At 46.5% G+C, this 19,563-nt stretch overlaps 1 protein-coding gene across 1 annotated transcript in view; it reads right to left on the reverse strand.

Moving 5' to 3' along the window:
- Positions 1-19,563, reverse strand: part of LOC119178445 (ras-like GTP-binding protein Rho1) — a 43,975-nt gene that overhangs the window by 23,594 nt on the left and 818 nt on the right. The window contains exon 2 of the mRNA XM_037429652.2: positions 716-946. Coding sequence (XP_037285549.1) covers positions 716-946 — 231 coding nt within the window. The remainder of the gene's footprint in view (positions 1-715; positions 947-19,563) is intronic.

Consider the following 19,563-nt stretch of genomic DNA (forward strand, 5'->3'; position numbering starts at 1 on the left):
TAAGTATTCAGAATAATGGGATGTTCATAACTGAGGAAACTTGGCGCAAACTGAATGAGGACACATAAAAATGAACAGGATGGGTCTTGACACCAACAGATTTTATTCCACAGTGGGAAGAAGATTTCACAGTAAAGTATAAACCAAGCACATAGTTGGAAGTGGGCACCCACCTCAATTTTTTTTTCTGTGTTCAATTCACAACAAAAGTTTCTTCATTTATGAACCAGTATGAACTAGTTCAAACCATTATTATGCTAATGTAATGTTAACCTTTGAAATTTCGAAAATTGGGAATTTAGGGAAAATGGATAAAGGATGAATTGCCTAAAGAAAGAGAAAATACACCCCCAAACACTGAGCCCTAATTATAACCAGTCTTTCATTTTAGAGAGAGTGGACAAAGGGCTGTGCAAAAAGTGGTATGCATATACATGGGAGTTCTGTGGGAGGCTACACGGAATACCGCATTACAGCCGATTTACATTACAAGTGTCTACACCCGTGGCCCAAGAGCGATGAAGTGAGCTCAAATGGCAACGTGCAGCTAGCCAGAACAATCAGCAGCAGGTGCTTTAGGCGGGAGACTGTGGTGCAGCATTTATTTTATTATTGGTAACGGTGGCATATGTTGAAGCATGCCAATTCGAACTTGGTGGTGTATTTAATTTTGCAACAATCCTATCAGGTCTTACAAGACAAAACAGTGGCTTGCCTTGATTGTCGCCGGATCTGATCGCAGGTCCTTCTTGTTGGCAACCAGGACTATGGGGACGCTTGGGCAGAAGTGTTTGACTTCTGGGTGCCACTTCTCGAGAATGTTCTCCAGGGAGTCGGGAGAGTCGATGCTGAAGCACATCAAGATAACGTCCGTGTCTGGGTACGACAGTGGCCGCAGCCGGTCATAGTCCTCCTGGCCTGCGGTGTCCCACAGGGCCAACTCCACCTGCGAGAGGATTAGTTCTTGTGATTGCACATTGCTCTAGTGTACAAGGACTTGGATGTAAGGCAGCCACTCCCTATGGTGGGACTGCTAATGTAAACTTATTGCTAACTATACTGTGTGAATAGAGTGACATATAGTACTCTCAAATCCTATTGTTTCTTTTGCACATGATGCATGTTGGAAATGCACGTGCCTCGAGGAAGATGGTGAAGAAAGAGGACGACGACATGGAGAGACTCTAGTGTAGTTTGGCCTGTGTCGCCTGTGACATTTGAGTAAGCCTGCATGAAATGTGTTTTATTATGTGAGAGCAAATTATTTATTTTATTACGAAGTCGAAGTCAACATTTCAGAAGTGGGATCGCCATCCAATCGCCACGGAGAGAAAATGTGAGTTCTGTCATTCTACAAAGCTGATTAATGTAACCCGAGCCCCGAGATGCAATGCAGTGACGAAAGAAACAACCCAACTTGGGTGGAGGAGGTACAAACTTTGGCAATGTAGAAACCATTACGGCTTGCAACTTACTCAAAGCTAACCAAGAAAGGGACCGTCTATTATCGACCCTTTTAGAACGACTGATTTTGGTCGGCGCAGCACAGCCTCAACCAGTGCTAATGTTCCAGGAGATAAGTGACTTTAGCCGCAACATCAGCCCCTTTTACGGTTCCGGAGATGCTCCTTCAGCGTGCGAGTGGATTGAAAACGTTGGTCAGACATCGAAACTTGATACCTGGTCAGCTGCCTACACGCTGAAAACTGCCAAAGCCTGTCTGGTTGAAGATGCCAATGACTGGTACTGTTCAAAGAGCTCCCAAATCGCATCATACCTTTGTTCACTATGGCTCCAGAGTTTACGCGACAGGCCATCATCTACTCTCTACCGGAAGTGTCGCGGCGGAAGCAGGAGACACCCAGTGTCTACAAGAACTCGAAGTCGCACCATTTGTGGCCAACAAAAGACATGTAGACCTATTTTTCAAAGAAGCCCTGTCGCACGCCGAGAACTCCGGAGATTGTGAAACACTGACAACGAAGAAGGGCGAAGATCTGAAGCCCAAGATGTCTGCCGGAGCAATAGGAAAGCCAAAGGACAAGGACGAAGCCAAAACTGAGGGTGTAAGAAAACCAAAAGACAAGGATTAAGCCAAAGATCGGGACAAAGAAAAGCAAACCAACTCCCAACACTGTTCCTTGAAAAAGAAAAAGACAGCGTGACAGAGAGAGCGAAAGAACTGAAAAAAAAAAAAAAACATCGAAACCGAAGGAATGCGTAGAACCGAAGCCCAAGACATCTGCCAGAGGTGAAAGCCGGAAGATTAGGACACGGCCGAAGCTGAAAGCAGGGAAAAGCAGATTAACTAGCAACACGGTGCTGCGAGAAAAGGCAGCGAGGCGGAGTGAAGGAAAAACCTGGAATCTTTTTTGTTCACTCTTAGTGAGGCTAGCGAAAAAAAGAAAGGGGGGGGGGGGAGCACAAAAAAACGCCGTTCTTCCTTGCACTGCCCCCCTTAAATGAGACGGGTGACCGCCACGTTTGGGTACCCAGCCGAGAAGCTGTCTGTGACGTCACATGAACACTGTGTATATGAACTGAAACAAAGTGCTTGCTTGGGCTGGTTGGTGCTGCATGGTTGACGAAGGAACTGCTTAACAGTGCAAACAGGAGGGGATAGAAGAGACGAGATCAGCGCTCTGTTTTCGTCTCTTTTATCCCCTCCTGTCGTTTGCACTATTAATCACTTTCCTTGTCTACCGTGTATGCGAAATTTGAAAAAATGCATTTTTCCAAAAAATGTGTTTTTGAAGGTGGTAACCTACCTGCAGGGACACTAATTTCAAATAACTGTGTCAGAGTGAAAGCTCTATGTTTGATGTCTAACGTGACAATATTAGCAGCAGTGTTCTACTTACGAAGAAATTAAGATAAATTTATCTCATGATGTGGGCCACCAGGTTGGAAATTTCGTAAATAATCCCTATAACATGATAGTCAGACTACAATAAGTGACTAATAATTATGACAAAGACGTCGTTAGCTGTAAGTGTTGATTGTGCCTAAGGTGCATAAGCAGGGACCTATTGTTAACTTGAGTTCATTGTTTTAGCACGCTTATTCATTGTATGCTAAGAAGTAACACTGTCTAAGTTTTATTTGCGGTACGTTCTAATTTCAGCATCTACGGGGTCATTATACGTTGACTACTATCGAATGAGTTTTCCTTGTGGGTGACCTAACGTATATCGGTGTATTCATCCGCAACGTCATGCACCTTTAAACCATCATGATACTCGAGTTATTGCACGTTGCAGTACGTTGCTTTGTATTACGTAATGCTCACAAAACTTGAATTCATGTCAACGTCTTCATGCAGCCCGTCGCGTGGAATTCGAGCTGGTGTTCTAATTCACCCACAACGTAGGTTGACTGATGTGGCCCACGCTTTTGCATATTGAGGAGTTCATTAAACTTGAACTGCATTCGAACAAATCCATGTCTGTTTAAAGCCGAATCACTGTACCTTAAGTGTGCACTCTAAAAAAAATGTAGAAATCCTGTAACCACAAGCATAGAGTTAGTAAAACAAGCTGCTAGTAACTTTCTTGGACACTTACTATCTTTTGTGACCTCTTTACTGCACAGATTTGCAGACACTTAAAGGCGCAACGGTTCTTTTGTGCCCTGTTTTGAACTTCTTGCCATGCACCTGTATAACGAGGTGGTATTATGCTAATATTCTTTGAAATAATATTTGATTAAAATTTTACGCTAACTTACTTCCGACACATTATAACTGTACACTGTCTAAACGAACAGGTAAACTTTAAAAAACATTTATCCTAAAGCATAGGCTCCCACCAGCACCATGCAGTTAACGTTCCCCAATGTAGTACAGTACCGAAAAGCACTAGCGAGCCGAAACGTCTCGCGTGGACTTACTGTTGTGAGTGTGGTGCTGAGAGTCGTCAGGGTCTAGCAATTCACGCTGACGCTTTGTGGTGAGTGATGCAAACACGTCATTGCTTTCGTACGAAGTTTCCTGCCTTTCGCCACCTTCTAAAACTAGAAATAATTCACTCCTTACCTTTTCATGCACTATTTCACGTTATTAAACCAACCGTAGATGTAATTACTAATACGTATATCTGACTCCTGACTGAGCACCACTGTCTATTTCTATGTCTATTTATCTAAGTTTTTAATTACTACCCCAAAATGCCAACAAAATAACATACAGCTTTAAAGGCTGTCTACTCTTTAGCAGTAAGAAACTGTTCTCACTTAATTTTCCAGCAATCCAACCGCTCGCGATGTATACGCTTAACGTAAGAATCACATGAAAGTAGCAGACTAGTCGCAAAACAGCTGCGCACAACTCGTCAGTTGATAGGAAACCTCAAAGTGGGAGTGCGACCACTCGAAATCAGCAAAAGTCCCGACATTACGGACATTCTAAAACCAACAATGTCAAAATTGAGTGAGACAGGAAGAAGTTAGGCGAGAATAAACGTGTGAAAAGCAGGGTCATTCAGGGCACTAAACCGGCCAAGCTCGCAAGGTCAGAAGTTCCAAACTGCATGTTTTTTTCTCTATATTTTCTTTTATTTTTTAAAGGAAAAATGGACTTCCAAACAGTTAAGAAAAGAAGGCCAGGCGAGCCACGAGTCAGGTGGTATCCTACAGCGCTTAGAAAGTGCGATAGAAACCCCTACTTATAGATAGCGCAGCATAGCATGCCATGTCAAAATTCGCTTTGAATGCAGATGCCACACCATTTCCTATTGTGTATTTACTTAAAATGCGTGATGACGGAATCGTTACAAAAAGAAATTAGCCCTCGGCCCTCAGTCCCCAGCGGCTGCGAAGAAACTGTCCAAGGCAGTAGCCACACCTGCAACGCAGCAGAGGGTGCTAAGAATCACTGTGTGCGGGCAGGCCGCCATTGGAATCTGAACTTGGCTACCTTCAACGCCAGAATACTATCTAGCGAGGCTAGTCTATCCGTGCTATCCAAGGAATTAGAGGGTGTTAAATTGGGTGTAATAGGGCTGAGCGAAGTTAGGAGGGCACGTGAGGCTTATACAGTGCTGAAGAATGGACACGTCCTATGCTACCGTGATTTAGTTGACAGAAAAGAGCTAGGGGTAGGGTTTCTCATATACAAGAATATCGCTGGAATCATAGAGGAATACGATAGCATCAGTGAGAGGGTGGCAAGTATCATAATTAAGTTTAACAAAAGGCACAATATAAAGGTGGTACAGTCCTACGTGCCTAGATCAACCCATGATGATCATTTGGTTGAACGCTTCTATGAAGACGTAGAGTCAGCCATTAATAAAGTAAAGTCACGGTATACAATTCTGATGAGCGACATTAATGCTAGGCAAGAAGCAGCCCGGAGACCATGCAGCGGGGGGAAATGGCATCGGCTCTAGAAATGCCAGAGGGGAGTTATTCGTAGAGTTCACAGAGTGTAATAACCTACAGATCTTGAATACCTTCTTCCGAAAATGGGCTAACCGTAAGTAGATGTGACAAAGTCTTAATAGCGAAACTAAAAATGAAATAGAATTCATTCTGTGTGTACACACAGGTATTGTACAAGATATAGAAGTAGTTGGCAATATCAGATGCAATGACCATAGGATTTTAAGAGCTTGTATTCCCCTACCCTGAAAAAAGCAGACAAAAACTGATACGCAAGGCAATTAATGAACTCGCGGTGAAAGGTAAAGAACAGGAATTCAGTGTTTCGTTTCAGAATAGATTCCAGGCACCAACAAAATAACTGACGTTAGCGTTGACACAATGAACGGTAATCTTACCAGTATCATCAAAGAATGTGCAATGGAAGCTAGAGGTACATTCACCAGACAGGTCACTGGCAAACTATCCCGGGAAAGGAAAAATCTTATTAAGAGACGACAAACCCTGAAAACTTCAAATGCAACCGACAAAATAGAGCTAGTGGAGCTTTTGAAGTTAAACAAAAGGCGTAAGGTAGCCAACATCAGAACGTATCAAATGGAGAGAATTGAGCAGGCTGTAAAAAGTGGCAGAAGCCTCAAAGCTGCGAAGGCAGACTTGTGCATAGGCAAAAATCAGATGTATGCATTGAGAAACAAGGAAGGCAACGTCATAACCAATATGGATAGTACAGTCGCGATGGCTGAGGAGTTCTAAAGAGAGATGTTCAGAAGCCAAAACAACGAGGATGATATTGTGAAAAACTATAATAGTCCAGGAGAATTCGCCATCCTACCAGTAACAATATGGGAAAGTAAAGAAAGCCCTAGAAGAAATGCAAAAAAGGCAAAGCCGCTGTTGAGGATAAGGTAGAAATGGACCTCCTGAAAGATGGTGGAGAAATTGTGTTGGAAAAATTGGCCACATTATATACGAAATGTCTCTTGACGGAGAGGGTACCAGAATCTTGGAAGAACACCAACATCATCTTGATCCATAAGAAAGAAAACGTCAAGTAAAAGAACTTATTGTTGGGCTAGCTTAGTTGGTAGAACATTTCAAAAAATTTGAGTGCAAACACACAACTCATTCCCACACATACACAACCAGGCATCAAACACGCACAGCACTCAAATTCCAACCGATTTATTCATAGCACTAAGGCTTGAATATATACATGCACACACTAGCATCATGGGCCAACAGCATACACTACAAAGACGTACAGATTTCAAGAAAGTCTCGAGTAGCCACGGTGTAGCAGCAGTGTTTTCGGCACCCGAGAAAATCTGGAAACTGTGCCAACGTATTTGCGATAGCAAAAAGCGCGGCTGCGAGAAGAAACATGAGAGGCCCTATGTGAAATGTTCCACGGGAGTTATGTACTCGATACTATTATCCTGCGGCAAGGTATTCGGCCAAACCGAAAAATGTATTAATGACCGGTTAAGAGAACGGTTAAGAGAACAGGCCCGAAAATTAAAACGAAATGACAAATATGCACACCTGGTTGCGCACGTCATTTGGTGTGGTTGTGAGGCACGATTCTTTGAGATCGATTCTAGACAGAAGCACAAGAAAAACTGCACATGAAATGTTAGAGGCCTTTTTTATAGCAAAAAAAAAAAGATCACTTGTGCAAGTGCCCCTATGCTATCTTCATTCCCAAATGAATCCCAGTTTATCGGTTCTAGGCTGTGAGATGAAAAACTGTAGGTTGATAGTGTATGCTTTCGGCCTTCTATAATGCTAATGTGCACGTGTATATATTCAAGCCTTAGTGCTATGAATAAATCATTTGAAAGTGAGTGCTGTGCGTGTGACATTTGTGTGTGTGTATGCGTGAATGTGTCGTGCGCTTGCACTGAAATTAAGTTTTTGAGACGTCAAGGACTTGAAAAATTACTGGCCAATCATCTTACTGTCCATTCTCAACAAACTATTTACAAAAATATTAGCTAATAGAATTAAGGTGACATAGTTCCATCAACCAAAGGACCAAGCTGGATTTTGTACAGGCTACTCCACACCATATTCATACTATCAATCAGGTAATAGAGAAATGTGCGAAATACTACCATACATTGCTTTCATAGATTACGAAAAGGCATTTGACTGTCGAGACATCAGCAGTAACACAGGCGCTATGAAATTAGGGCATCGAACAGCCCTACATAAATATACTGGAAGAAATCTATAGTGGATTCACAGCCACCATAAAGAAAGCAACAGAATCCCAATAAAAAAAAAAGGTATAAGCAGGGCACGATCTCACCAACGCTATTCACCATGTGTTTACAGGAGGTTTTCAGGGCCTTATATTCGGAAGAGTTAGGAATAAGAGTTAATGAACAGTATCTCAGTAACCTGCAATTCACAGAAGACATTGCTTTGATGAGTAACTCAGGGGACAAATTACAGCTCATGATTATAGAACTGGGCACGTAAAGCAGAAAAGGAGACCTGAAAATCAATGTGCATAAAACTAAAGTTATGTGCATCAGTCTTGCCAGAAAACAGCGCTTTGTGATACGTGGAGAGTCATTGAAAGTTGTAAAAGAATGTCTACTTAGGACAGGTAATAATAGTGCAGCCGAACCACGAGAGTGAAATAACTAGAAGAATAAGGATGGGGTGGACCACATTCGACAAGCATTCTCAAATCATGAATGGTGATCTGCCATCAACCCTCAAGAGGAAGGTATATGACAGCTACATCTTGCCAGTATTTACACACAGAGCAGAAATCTGGATGCTTACAAAGAAGGTTCAGCTTAAATTGAGGACGACGCAGCGAGCGATGGAAAGGAAAATAATAGGTGTAACCTTGAGAGACAAAAAGAGAGCAGAGTGGGCCAGGGAACAAACCGAGGTAAAGGAATAGTTGAAACAAAGAAGAAATGAACATGGGCAGGGGCACGTAGCACGTAGGCAGGATAACTGCTGGTCATTAAGGGTAACTGAGTGGATTCCCTGAGATGGCAAATGCACGAAGGGGAGACAAAGATGGGCCGATGAGATTAAAAAGTTCGCAGATATAACGTGGCAACGGAAAGCACAAGACCGGGTAGATTGATGTATCATGGGAGAGGTCTTTGCCCTGCAGTGCGTGTAGTGAGGCTGATGATGACGATGAATCAAACTACCTGCAATAAAAGAACCCTCCGTGCATCAAGAGACGTAATGAAAGTGTGCTGGTTTATTTGTTTTATTAATACAGGGGTGGAAGTGAGCGTCAATCTTTTGGAGCAGCTCTGGAGCACCAAAAGGCGCGTTTTGGAGCAACAAAATTTGGTTTTGGGGCAAATTTCTTGGGTCGCACATCACAGTTGATCAGAATTTTCGTTTTCTCTTTGCTTTCTCAACAACACAAAAAAAATCGGTGGTTTTTACTAAGCATTTCATGCTGATCAAGTGACCAGACTTAGCCCAAATTGATTATATTGCCACTAGTACAAATTCTGAGGTATTATTTCCATAGATGCTGGCAGGCTTGTATGTGCCGCTCTTCAAAAGAGGACATGCCCATGCAGAGAAAAACGATAAAGTTGTATTGCCGTTGTTCGAATCAGTTTGACGTCCTTGTGTCGGAGGAGCGACGGGCTTCAAAAAGCCGGCTGGGCGCTCATGTGGTGCTTTACGGCGCTGGCACTCGTGACACGTTTTCACGTAATGCTTCACGTCTCGATTGAGCTTAGGCCAGTAGTAGTGTTGGCGAATCCGGGCCAGGATACATGTGAATCCTAAGTGGTCTGAGGAAGGCTCATCGTGACAGGCGGACAAGACATCCGCTCATAACGCTGGCGGGACGACGAGAAGGTACTCAGTCGCGTAAGGGTCGAAGTTTCTTGTATAGAGGATATTTCTGTGAACACAGAACGATGATTGCGAGCGGGCGAATGCTGGTGATGGATGCGGCGTACGGCCTTCAAGATATTCCATGAATTGTCGAAGCTCGGAATCGTTCTTCTGCTGTTCAGTCAGATACACTTCCGGTCTCGCGGCCAAGCCCACTTGCTGATGAAGCCGTGCTGATGTGAAGCTGTTGAAGGCCAACGCAAACTTGACTGCGCGTATCGACAGTACTACACCTCGCACGAGAAGCTCGGAATCGTTCTTCTGCTGTTCAGTCAGATACACTTCCGGTCTCGCGGCCGTGCCTACTTGCTGATGAAGCCGTGCTGATGTGAAGCTGATAAAGGCCAACGCAAACTTGACTGCGCGTATCGACATTACTACACCTCGCACGAGAAGCTCGGAATCGTTCTTCTGCTGTTCAGCGAAGTCAGATACACTGACGGCGCAGAGAAAACGGCCGTCAAGATCAAGATCACCTGACACTGTTGTAAGAGGAGCTCGGGAAAGGCAGTCCACGTCAGTATGCTTCCAGCCAGACTTGTACACGACTGTCAAATCGAACTCCTGAAGGTGTAAGCTCCACCTGGCCAGACGTGCGGAAGGGTCTTTAAGGTTCGCCAACCAGCAGAGCGCATGATCGGTAACAACTCTGAACGGGCGACCATACAGGTACGGTCTGAATTTAGCAGTTGCCCAGACAACACCGAGGCACTCCTTTTCAGTGGTTGTGTAATTCGCCTCCGCACATGATAAAATCCGGCTCGCATAAGCAATAGGGCGTTCGACGCCGCCTTGCCGCTGGACGAGGACTGCACCAAGGCCGATGTTACTGGCGTCTGCGTGTAGTTCAGTGTCAGCACCTTCATCGTCGTGTCCGAGTAAGGGCTCAGCCTGGAGGCGCTGCTGGAGCTCGGGGAAAGCGCATGTTTGCTCAGGGCTCCACAGGAAGACGCGAAGGGAACATCCTCTTTTGTCAGACAAGCGAGGGGTTCGGAAATGTTTGCGAAATTTTGCACAAAACGTCTGTAGTATGCGCAGAGGCCTAAAAATCGACGCACATCAAGTTTGTTGGCAGGTGGTGGAAAATCTGCGACAGCCAATGTTTTGTCTGGGTCCGGCCGAACACCATCATGGCTAACAAGGTGGCCTAGGAACTTTAATTCGTTGTAACCAAAATGACATTTTTCTGGTTTCAGTGATAGGCCTGCCGTGCGAATTGCAGCAAACACAGATCTAAGTCGCTGCAAGTGCTATTCAAACGTTTGGGAGAAGACAACGACGTCGTCTAAGTAAACAAGGCATGCTTCCCACTTGGAGACCAGAGAGCACTGTATCCATCATCCTCTGGAATGTCGCAAGAGCAGAACACAGACCGAAGGGCAGCACCTTGAATTTGTACAGATCGTCAGGCGTTATGAATACTGTTTTCTCTTGGTCACATTCATCAAGTTCGATCTGCCAGTAGCCACTGCGTAAATCCATAGAGGAGAAGTATAGGGCGCGTTGGAGGCGGTCTAATGAGTCGTCGATGCGCGAAAAAGGATAGTCTTTCTTTGTCACTTTGTTAAGTTTGCGGTAATCAACACAAAATAGAAGAGTAACGTCCTTCTTTACTAGTACGACGGGGGACGACCATGGACTGTTCGAGGATTGGATTACGCCATCTTCCAGCATCTGCTTCACTTGAGAACGTATTGCCTCTAGTTCCTTTTGTGATACTCGGTAGGCGTGCTGACGTATGAGTCGTTCAGCATGGTCAGTGACAATGCAGTGCTTTACGGTTGGCACTTGCTTTATCTTGGATGTAGATGCAAAACGGACGCTAAACATGCGGAGGATACAACGAATTTGCTCTTTCTGCGCACATGACAGCTTCGGATTGACATCGACTGTATCGGCTACCGCAGTGTCACTTTCAATGGCTGCAGAAATTGGGGCTATCGTCATACACGCTTCATTGTCAATGGATTCGAAATGAGCCATAGTTGTTCACTTGGCCAAATGTTGGTGTGCTCCACTTAAATTTGTGACCAACAACTCAGTCGTCCCACGTTTCAATTGAATTAGGCCGCGGGCAATGCAGATTTGCCAAGACGAGCACCGAAAGGTTGGCTTTAGCTATACCACTACTGTTATGATCTATGTCGCCCTGTACAGTAACAAACATACTGGTGCGTGGCGGAAGTGTGACGGTGTCATTGACAATACGAAGCGCAGTCTTCTGCGGATCGGTATCTCTAGGCTTCGGGCCATAGTCGTCAGCAAACGTTACAAGGCAGTCTCGAAGATTTATAACAGCGCCGTGCTCGCAAAGGAAATCCATGCCAAGGATAACTATCCGGGAGCCTTCGGGAAGCACAACCAAAGAAGCAATGAACGTCGACTCACAGATTTGCAGCCTTGCGGTGCATCTCCCGATTGGTGTCAAGAGATGACCACCTGCTGTCCGAAGGTTTGGTCCATGCCCCCAAGGAGTCGTAACTTTCCTGAGTTCCGCCACAAGTTCAGCGCTGGTAACTGAGTAGTCGGCGCCGGTGCCGACCACAGCCGTTACTGCAAGGTTGTCGACAAGAACGGCAATGTCAGCAGAAACGGGTTTGTCAGCGATGTGAGGTGTTGGCTGAAAGGAATTGTCGAAGGTTGGCCAATGGGTCGGAGAAGGCATCTGACGATAGCTTAACAGCGGTCCCACCCCCGGAGGCCGCTGATTCAAGTTTCCCTGGCGTGGACTTGGGGACCTAGCGGATCGTCCCGCAACAACGGCGAAAGTAGAGTATTGATTCGAGGACGTAGAGCGTCGAGAAGACGGAGAGCGTGACTGAAGATTCGGAGACGGTAGACTTGTCAAGTATTCTGCGATGGCGCGGGGTCAATCCCCATCCCTGGGCCGACGAGCGTCTGGCCAAAATCCAGGTAGGCCCATCTGTCTGTACGAGCATTCCCGGTACAAGTGACCTGGCTCACCACAGTGGTAGCAAAGTGGCCAATTGTCGGAAGCGCATCACACGCTAGATTTCTGCACATTAGGTCGCAGATTTTCATAGTGTGGCGGGCCTGAGAAGTACTGCGGCATCTGCAGGCAAGTCGGTCGTGGGTATTCATAGTGCGACAGGCCCGAGAAGTGCTACGGCGTCTGCAGGCCAGTCGGGGCAAATAGCTGGCTGCCGCTGCAGGAGTGCGTGCAGCTTTCGCATTCTTTATCAGAGGAGCTTCAGTTGGAGGTGGCACTAATGGTCGCACCAGCTGCCCCACTCCTTCACGGACGACGTCTGTCAGAGCACTTGAGGCTGTGAAGGCACTGCGCGAAGCTTTTGCAGCTAGACACGTACAATGCTACAGACTAGCTCAGCAAGGTCTCTCACGCTTGTGACGTCGGGTGTTGCCAAGGGTGCCGACAGACATGCAAGGTTGTCGGACGGCTCACACTGCGAAGACCACTGTCTTAGCATTAGCTCCATTGTTGTCGGTTTACGGAGGAATTCCATCACTGTAGCTGGTGGTATGACAATATATATATATATATATATTAAACCTTACAGCAATAAAGTTGCAAGCAGAGCAACTCAATACTAGAGATGAACTAATATAATAAAAGTTATTTTTATACAAAACCAATAGGGCTCTATAAAAATAAATGTAAAAACTTTTGTTCCGGTCATTGAAGTGCCACAGCCGACGTGAGAAACGCGAATAAATTTAGATGGGCTCGCCACGCCACTGCTAAGCAAATAAGTGATTTTTCTTTTTTATTGGGATCAGAACTACATAGGCACTTAACGGGTTTTGACCGTCGCCGCCGCCATGTTCTGCGTAAACTACAAGTTGGTAACATTCCGCGCGCATCATACGTTCTACCCGCGCTAGTACACTCTAGCGATACTATCTCACCGCGTGTTAGGCGTGCCGTCGAATGCTCAAGCAGAAAGCAAACACGCCGCCCGTCTTGAATGACCATGAAAAAAATACCCGAAGGGGGGGGGTCGCTCGAGCAGCAGCGGTGAACTTTGATTCTAAGGACGTGGTTGTGATAAGCTGGCGCGCCGCTCGTATAACCATTCGACCTGGTGCCCCCTCTATCAAAGATTGTGCAGTAAGAGAATTACTCCCTGGGGCGGCCGTACGTCCTTTTTTACACCAGCAATTTGCAAAGTGTAGCGATGTCGGATTCAAAAGCGTTAGCTTTCAACCTTCGCATTGTCACGGGGTCGTGAGGTGGACGAAGGCAGCAGCCGCTGTTTTCATCAGTGAACCTTATTTGGGCGAACCTGTGCCTGGAAAACAAAACGTCACTCTAGAAGCAATGCAAGCTGTAGACTGTAGCTGCAAACCAAAACGTCAGCCATTGATAATCTGCCAAGCAGCAAAGTGCGTCGGCATTTATACATGTGTTATCGAAGATTCTCGTGTTATCGCTAGCAGCTGCGTAAGTTCTTATACTCTTCAGAAGGTTCTAAGATTATCTAGATTGTTCCCAATAATTCGGGAGCGGACCGCGCAAGGCACCGTTACACGCGTAACGGTGCGATAGCAAAAATAGAAAGCGCGTGCTGCATTACCATTACAATTTTTTACTATTGCAATCATCACTTCACCGGTGAAATTGACATTGTTTTTTTTTTCAGTTTATATGGTTTACCTAACAGCTTTGCTGTTAAACATATATTGAGGCGCATAATGAGGTATGCTCACAAACAGCACCTTAACAATATTTATGCATGAACCAAAATACGTCACCGAACTAATTTGATATGAACGCAGTTGCACCTTTTGTGTAGCCCACGTGTGTTGCCCGGTTGATAATAAAAACTCGACTAAATTTGGCATTGCACATGCAAATTACCGTTTGAGCGCTGCTTGGCGTGGAATGACGCAGCACTTCCACCCCTATTCATAGAAAAACTGCCTGACAATGCTACGGGGATAGGCGGGAGTGATTCAAGAGTTCGGTTTTCGCCTGGATAGGCTGTATAGGTGCCGCCGCCTAACAGGGCCCAGTTGAACAAAGCAAGCAGAAAATTGTTCAAATACAGTGTAGTGTTCAATAGCCGTTGTTGCTGCGGTGGCTCCCACTTCTTTCGCTCTGCTGCTGCTTGTGTTGGCGGCCACCAGTAAAGGCGTGGCAATGTTGGTCACGTAAACTGTGACGACAGAAAGACCACTTTTAGGCAAGTGACTAGAATGCGCTAACGTGATGCGGACCACCAAAACATTTTATTTCAAAATAAGCACGTCTTTGACACAAAAGTAGCACAACGAGGTTTCTGGACCACTATTTCAACAATCGAAATAGACTTCATATTTGCCTTTAAAAGGCCCGTAAACCACCTCCAATATTTTTTCAAGCATTTCAAGTAGACGCGCGCATCGTGTTCGAAATGCCGTCGCGATCAAGGATTCTGCATGTGGCAGCGCTATGAGCCGCCAGCGCGCCACAAATTTCAAGAAACAATTCCTCTTCCTTTCCGGACCTTTCGGCCCTCCGCGTGACGCGTCGAGCCAAATATGCTATCGAGCAAGAGTCTACGACTTCCGGTCAGTCTGCAAGCAGATGTCCGCGCTGCTTGCTGCTGTTCATGTTGCCAGCGTCTGTGTAACACGTGCGGGGCACGGCGTGTCCCCGTACGGATCCATCGCGTTGTAAATCCTTTGAACACATGAACGCATGAGCGCAATGCAGGTTCCATACCGGCACGATTACGGCAGCCGATTCGCCAATAAGCACGCAGCTGACGGAGTCAACGGTTGGAGACGCGGTAACCAGAAGTAGACTGTGTTTCAAGCAGCGCGTCAGCGATGACGTAAGCCGCGCGAGATTGAGAGGGGCGCTTGGCGAGAGGGCAAATCAGCGTGGAAGAGACCAGCGGAGGAGAGAGCGAAAGGTGTGATCGTCACAGTTCCCATGAGCAAACGCGTTTAACTTCACTATTACAGCACATTTTCGAAAAATCCTCATGGCTCTGTGTTCGTCGTGAAATCGGGTACAATTTCCCCACAACTGAATTTTGAACTCTGGGTGGTTTACGGGCCCTTTAAGCCAGGCAATGCTAGATACTGTTACGAACTCGCTATGCGCTGGGCATTGCTCTCGCCTCTCTTGCTGGGGTACATGTCCTTCACGTCAATACCAAATTACAGGAAGCCTCGAGCTCACTCGTTCCTGCCGCCGCTCTCGCTGCGGGAGCCGCGGGGGACCTTCTTCGTCAGCGACGCCGCCGCTGGGAGGCGGCCCTCCAAAGCCCACAGCTGAACGACCCAACTCTGGGCCGTCCGGCACGCTGAGGATGCCGCCCGTGTCCAGGGACTACGAGCCGCCACCCAAAGCCACCGAGACCAAATTGCCGGCCCATTGTGTACAATAAAGTCTTTTCTCTCTCTCCTTCACAGAGACCGGAGGCATCCCTGAGAGACACTGGACGCGTCCCTTAGAGACGCTGTGAGCGTGTCCTACAGCGGGCGGTGTTCTCCACCTCAAGCGTCTCGGCGCCTATAAAAGGCCGGCGCATTTAGCGCCGAAGGCTTCCCCGTCCACGTTCTGTACATTTGTTGTAAATAAAAACGTTTCGCTTTGTTTCCTTCTGGCTGCGTTTTTTTCTTGCCACTTGCCTGAATGCTCCAAGCCAGGCGTTGGCTCTCGCGACACGCTATCCAAGAGACTGGTGGGGTCACTTCTTAACAACTGGTTTGCAGCAGTGGGATGGCAGTGGACCTTGCAACTTGCGCCAACTGAAACGTGGACAACGTTTCGGACTTTTCCCTCGTGATTAACCAGGCTTTTCAAAGACAGATTTGATGCTGACAGGTTTTATTCCTCAATATTCAGTCCCTTTGCATAATTGCACTTGGGGATATTGATGGAGAATACACAGGGAGAAGAGATTGAAGTCTGAGCTCATGGACCTCAATTCACTAGGCAAGCCCGACTGATTATTGCTATGCCCGGAATTGGGGGTGGACGTGGGGAACGCCGAAAGAAAGCCGCACATCATTCAGGCATTATTTGCCTCAGGAGTAAATGAAAGCAAGCTTCAGAAATCATGAAAAATTATTAAAGCGCTCGGCAATTGATGAAAAGAAGCGCGCGGATGGCAAAAAAGGCAGGTCGCATAAATAGAAAAGATTACTGCTTCAGGTCGAATTAAAGCAGTGTGAGCTTCAGGCTGTGCTAGCGAAACGCACTAATGTTCAGTGTGTAGATAGAGCAGCGGCTCGTGATGAAGTGGGTGCCGCAAACGCTGAACACGCAGTTGAGGTGGCTTGTGAGTTAGGCGGCCGGTGCCACTCAGAAAAAGCACGCGTTAGGCCCTCTAGCGAACTGCAACACAGCAATAGCCCTAAGAAAAAACTGGAACGTACGGTGGTCCGGGTGCAGTCAAGGTAGAAATTGAGAACACACCTGGCACAAGAACAATGAATGCGCAGCTGATCTAGATGGTTAAAACGGCATCCGATGCTACAAAGAGGAAGCAGGCATTTGTAACGAGCAAGAGGTAAACTTTCTACCGAATGGCACAATTGGGGTAATACAGCAATGTCCCTCAGAGAGCGTCAGCGAACATCGCAAAGCAGATTTTAAGCGAGTGGCCGCCAATTGTGGTATATTGCTGGTTACTACAGTGGACACCATAAGCATGACCGAAAGAAGCGCAATAATACGGTGGTAGAAACAGAGGAATCGAATTCTGGACTTGGTGGTGGTAGTGGTTAGAAGATGAGAAAAGGCACCTAATTTCTGCAACCCGGTCGGGAGCACGGCGCAGTGCCTGAAATTCTGGACTTGAGGCAGAGAAAGGCATTTGCATGCAGGCCAAGGTCGTTGAGACGTTTCTGCCTTCGCACGTTCGGAAACCGGTTCCATGCATTGAGCCCAGTCATTGCTCCGTCGTGGAGGGCAATTCCAAGTGATCAAACGCGGGTCTTGAGAAACACACGCTAAAGGACTTGGTTCAAAGCGTCATTCTGTAACGGATCAGGTCAGGATGTAAAAAGGTTCTCTCCCCCGTCTGGTATGGCACCCAATAACTTGAGCAGGCAGGGAGTTCTCCCTCTCGCCTGCCAGCTTTATTGATTGAAGTAAAGTGAGCCTGGCAGGTCTTAGGGGGAATTGTCCGGTGCTTACGGGCATCCCTGTGATGGTGTTTCTGCTGAAAGCAAACCTGGAGGCCAAAACATTCCGAGCTTTCCCAACCATCACAAGAGAAGCCAACGAAGCAGTGGTGTGTTTTGTGTTCCGTCGCCTTATGTGCAGAGTTCCGGACAAGTGAGCTGGGGCCGACGACATGCAGCCATCAAGAGTGTAGACTTCGGGCTGCGGAACAGGGACCCTCTGGACAGTGGCTGCAGACCCTTGTCCATCAAGTCATCGCACCCCGAAGGGGATGCTGTTATAAACTCACTACGCACTGGGCAGTGCTCTCTCACCTCCCTTACTGGGGTTCTCTTGGAGACACTGACACGTCCTTCAAGGACGCCGGAGGCGTCTAACAGCGGGCAGTGCCCTCCTCCTAGAGAGTCTCGGCACCCACAAAAGGCCGGCGCATTTAGCGTTGAAGGCTTCCTCGTCCGCGTTCTGTACATACGTTGTAAATAGAAACATTTTGCTGTTTCCTTCTGGCTGCCTTTTGTCTTGCCACTTGCCTGGATGCTCCCAGCCCGACGTTAGCCCTCGCGACACGCTACCCAAGAGACCGGTGGGGTCACTTCACGACAATACACAGTGGAACTCATGCTTATTTATTGCGTGGTATCGAGACAGAACTCTTGTTTCAACTTGGCTGTAGCTGCAACACGACAGCCATTGACAAAGTCAACTTTATCCATTCCATTAAGCGCATCTACCCATCAATACCCCTGTAACACGGCAAACCTAATGCCATTTACAACGAATGACATTAAGCAGACCTAATATTTTACCTGCGTGCACGACGAAAACAAATGTCGCTTTGAAATGATGACCATGACCTTAGCCTTCCTCAGCAACAAATTTGGGGACGAATAAAATTATACTGAAACTTGCATGCAACATGCATGTATCCACAAAAATAATTTTTATGGGTAAAAAGGTGCTCCTAGAATATAAACATGGCTGTTTTACACAACTTGCCACAGCTGCACGATACACTCGAAAACCAACATGGCCGACAATACGTGCGTTCGGGCACGAGTACAGTCAGCTGAAGCGGAGCGCACTAATGACTTCCCGAATGCAGAAATGACACGGCAGCAGCGATTTCACGTAGTCACCTCTTTGGTAATCGCAACACGTGCAATCGAACAATCAACATCTGCAATACAGGCCACAACGACAACAGAGCAAAAATCGAACATGGTCGGCATCCAGCCACTGTAGAGTAGCCTTTTCTTAGAATATTTTGCACATGCTATTATGTCATCAAACCAGTATTAAGTTGACCTAGTAAAGAACAAGATATCCACAAATGATAAAAGTTACGTATACCTAAGTTAACAGCATAAAAGTCCCTGGCGTCAAGACTACTCATTCGGTCCAAAATCGAATGCGATTGTGTTTTGGGAACTCATTCGACCGAAAATACCCTTTTCATCAAATGACATTGGTTTTCCCGTGTGACAGCAAACAAATGACATTACAATTACTGTGTGACAAGGGTACACCCATCACGCGACAGTGGTGTGACTATGGGTTTAACATGCATGGCATTGATGTGTGGCTCCAAGCTGGCGCTCTCAGAAACCCATTCAATCAAGGCAGTGACATCTCTCAAGACAGTTAAGTTTGACCAACCTTTGGCCAACACACATACGCGTTTAAGGCGACAACAGTTTTTTGATAGGCCGCGCAAATTTCTGTGGCCCAAACGAGATGTTGGGCTGCCTTCCTTTTAGGTGGACCCGTAGCGACTCGATTTCTGCGGTGCATTATGACGAATGTTTTGGGTGAGATTGGTTAAACAGCTTCGCTTCCTAAAATTTACCCGCCGTCAGTTTTCATTATTAGATCTGTCAGCGCTCCATTGTTTCCAAATTCCAAGTAGCATGCACACAACCGCCCTATCAGCTGCGACTGGAACCAGTCGCGCGAGGTCGAAAAGCAACTGCGTTGGCTCTGCCTCAACGGGGACTGCTTGGTGTGGCTTTTGCTGCGCTATTATACCGACACAACAGGTAAAAATCAACTTGTGAGCCTAGTTTTTTTTTCTTTCATTTTGTCCCGCAACAAAAGAACGAAGCTTCTCGTGCAGAGCGGTGCAGACCAGAGCGGTCGCCCGCTGGTGTCATGTGACAGGCAACCTCACCAGGAACCAAAACCAA

Source organism: Rhipicephalus microplus, chromosome 2, assembly GCF_043290135.1.
Source record: "Rhipicephalus microplus isolate Deutch F79 chromosome 2, USDA_Rmic, whole genome shotgun sequence".
Classification (NCBI taxonomy): Eukaryota; Metazoa; Arthropoda; class Arachnida; order Ixodida; family Ixodidae; genus Rhipicephalus; species Rhipicephalus microplus.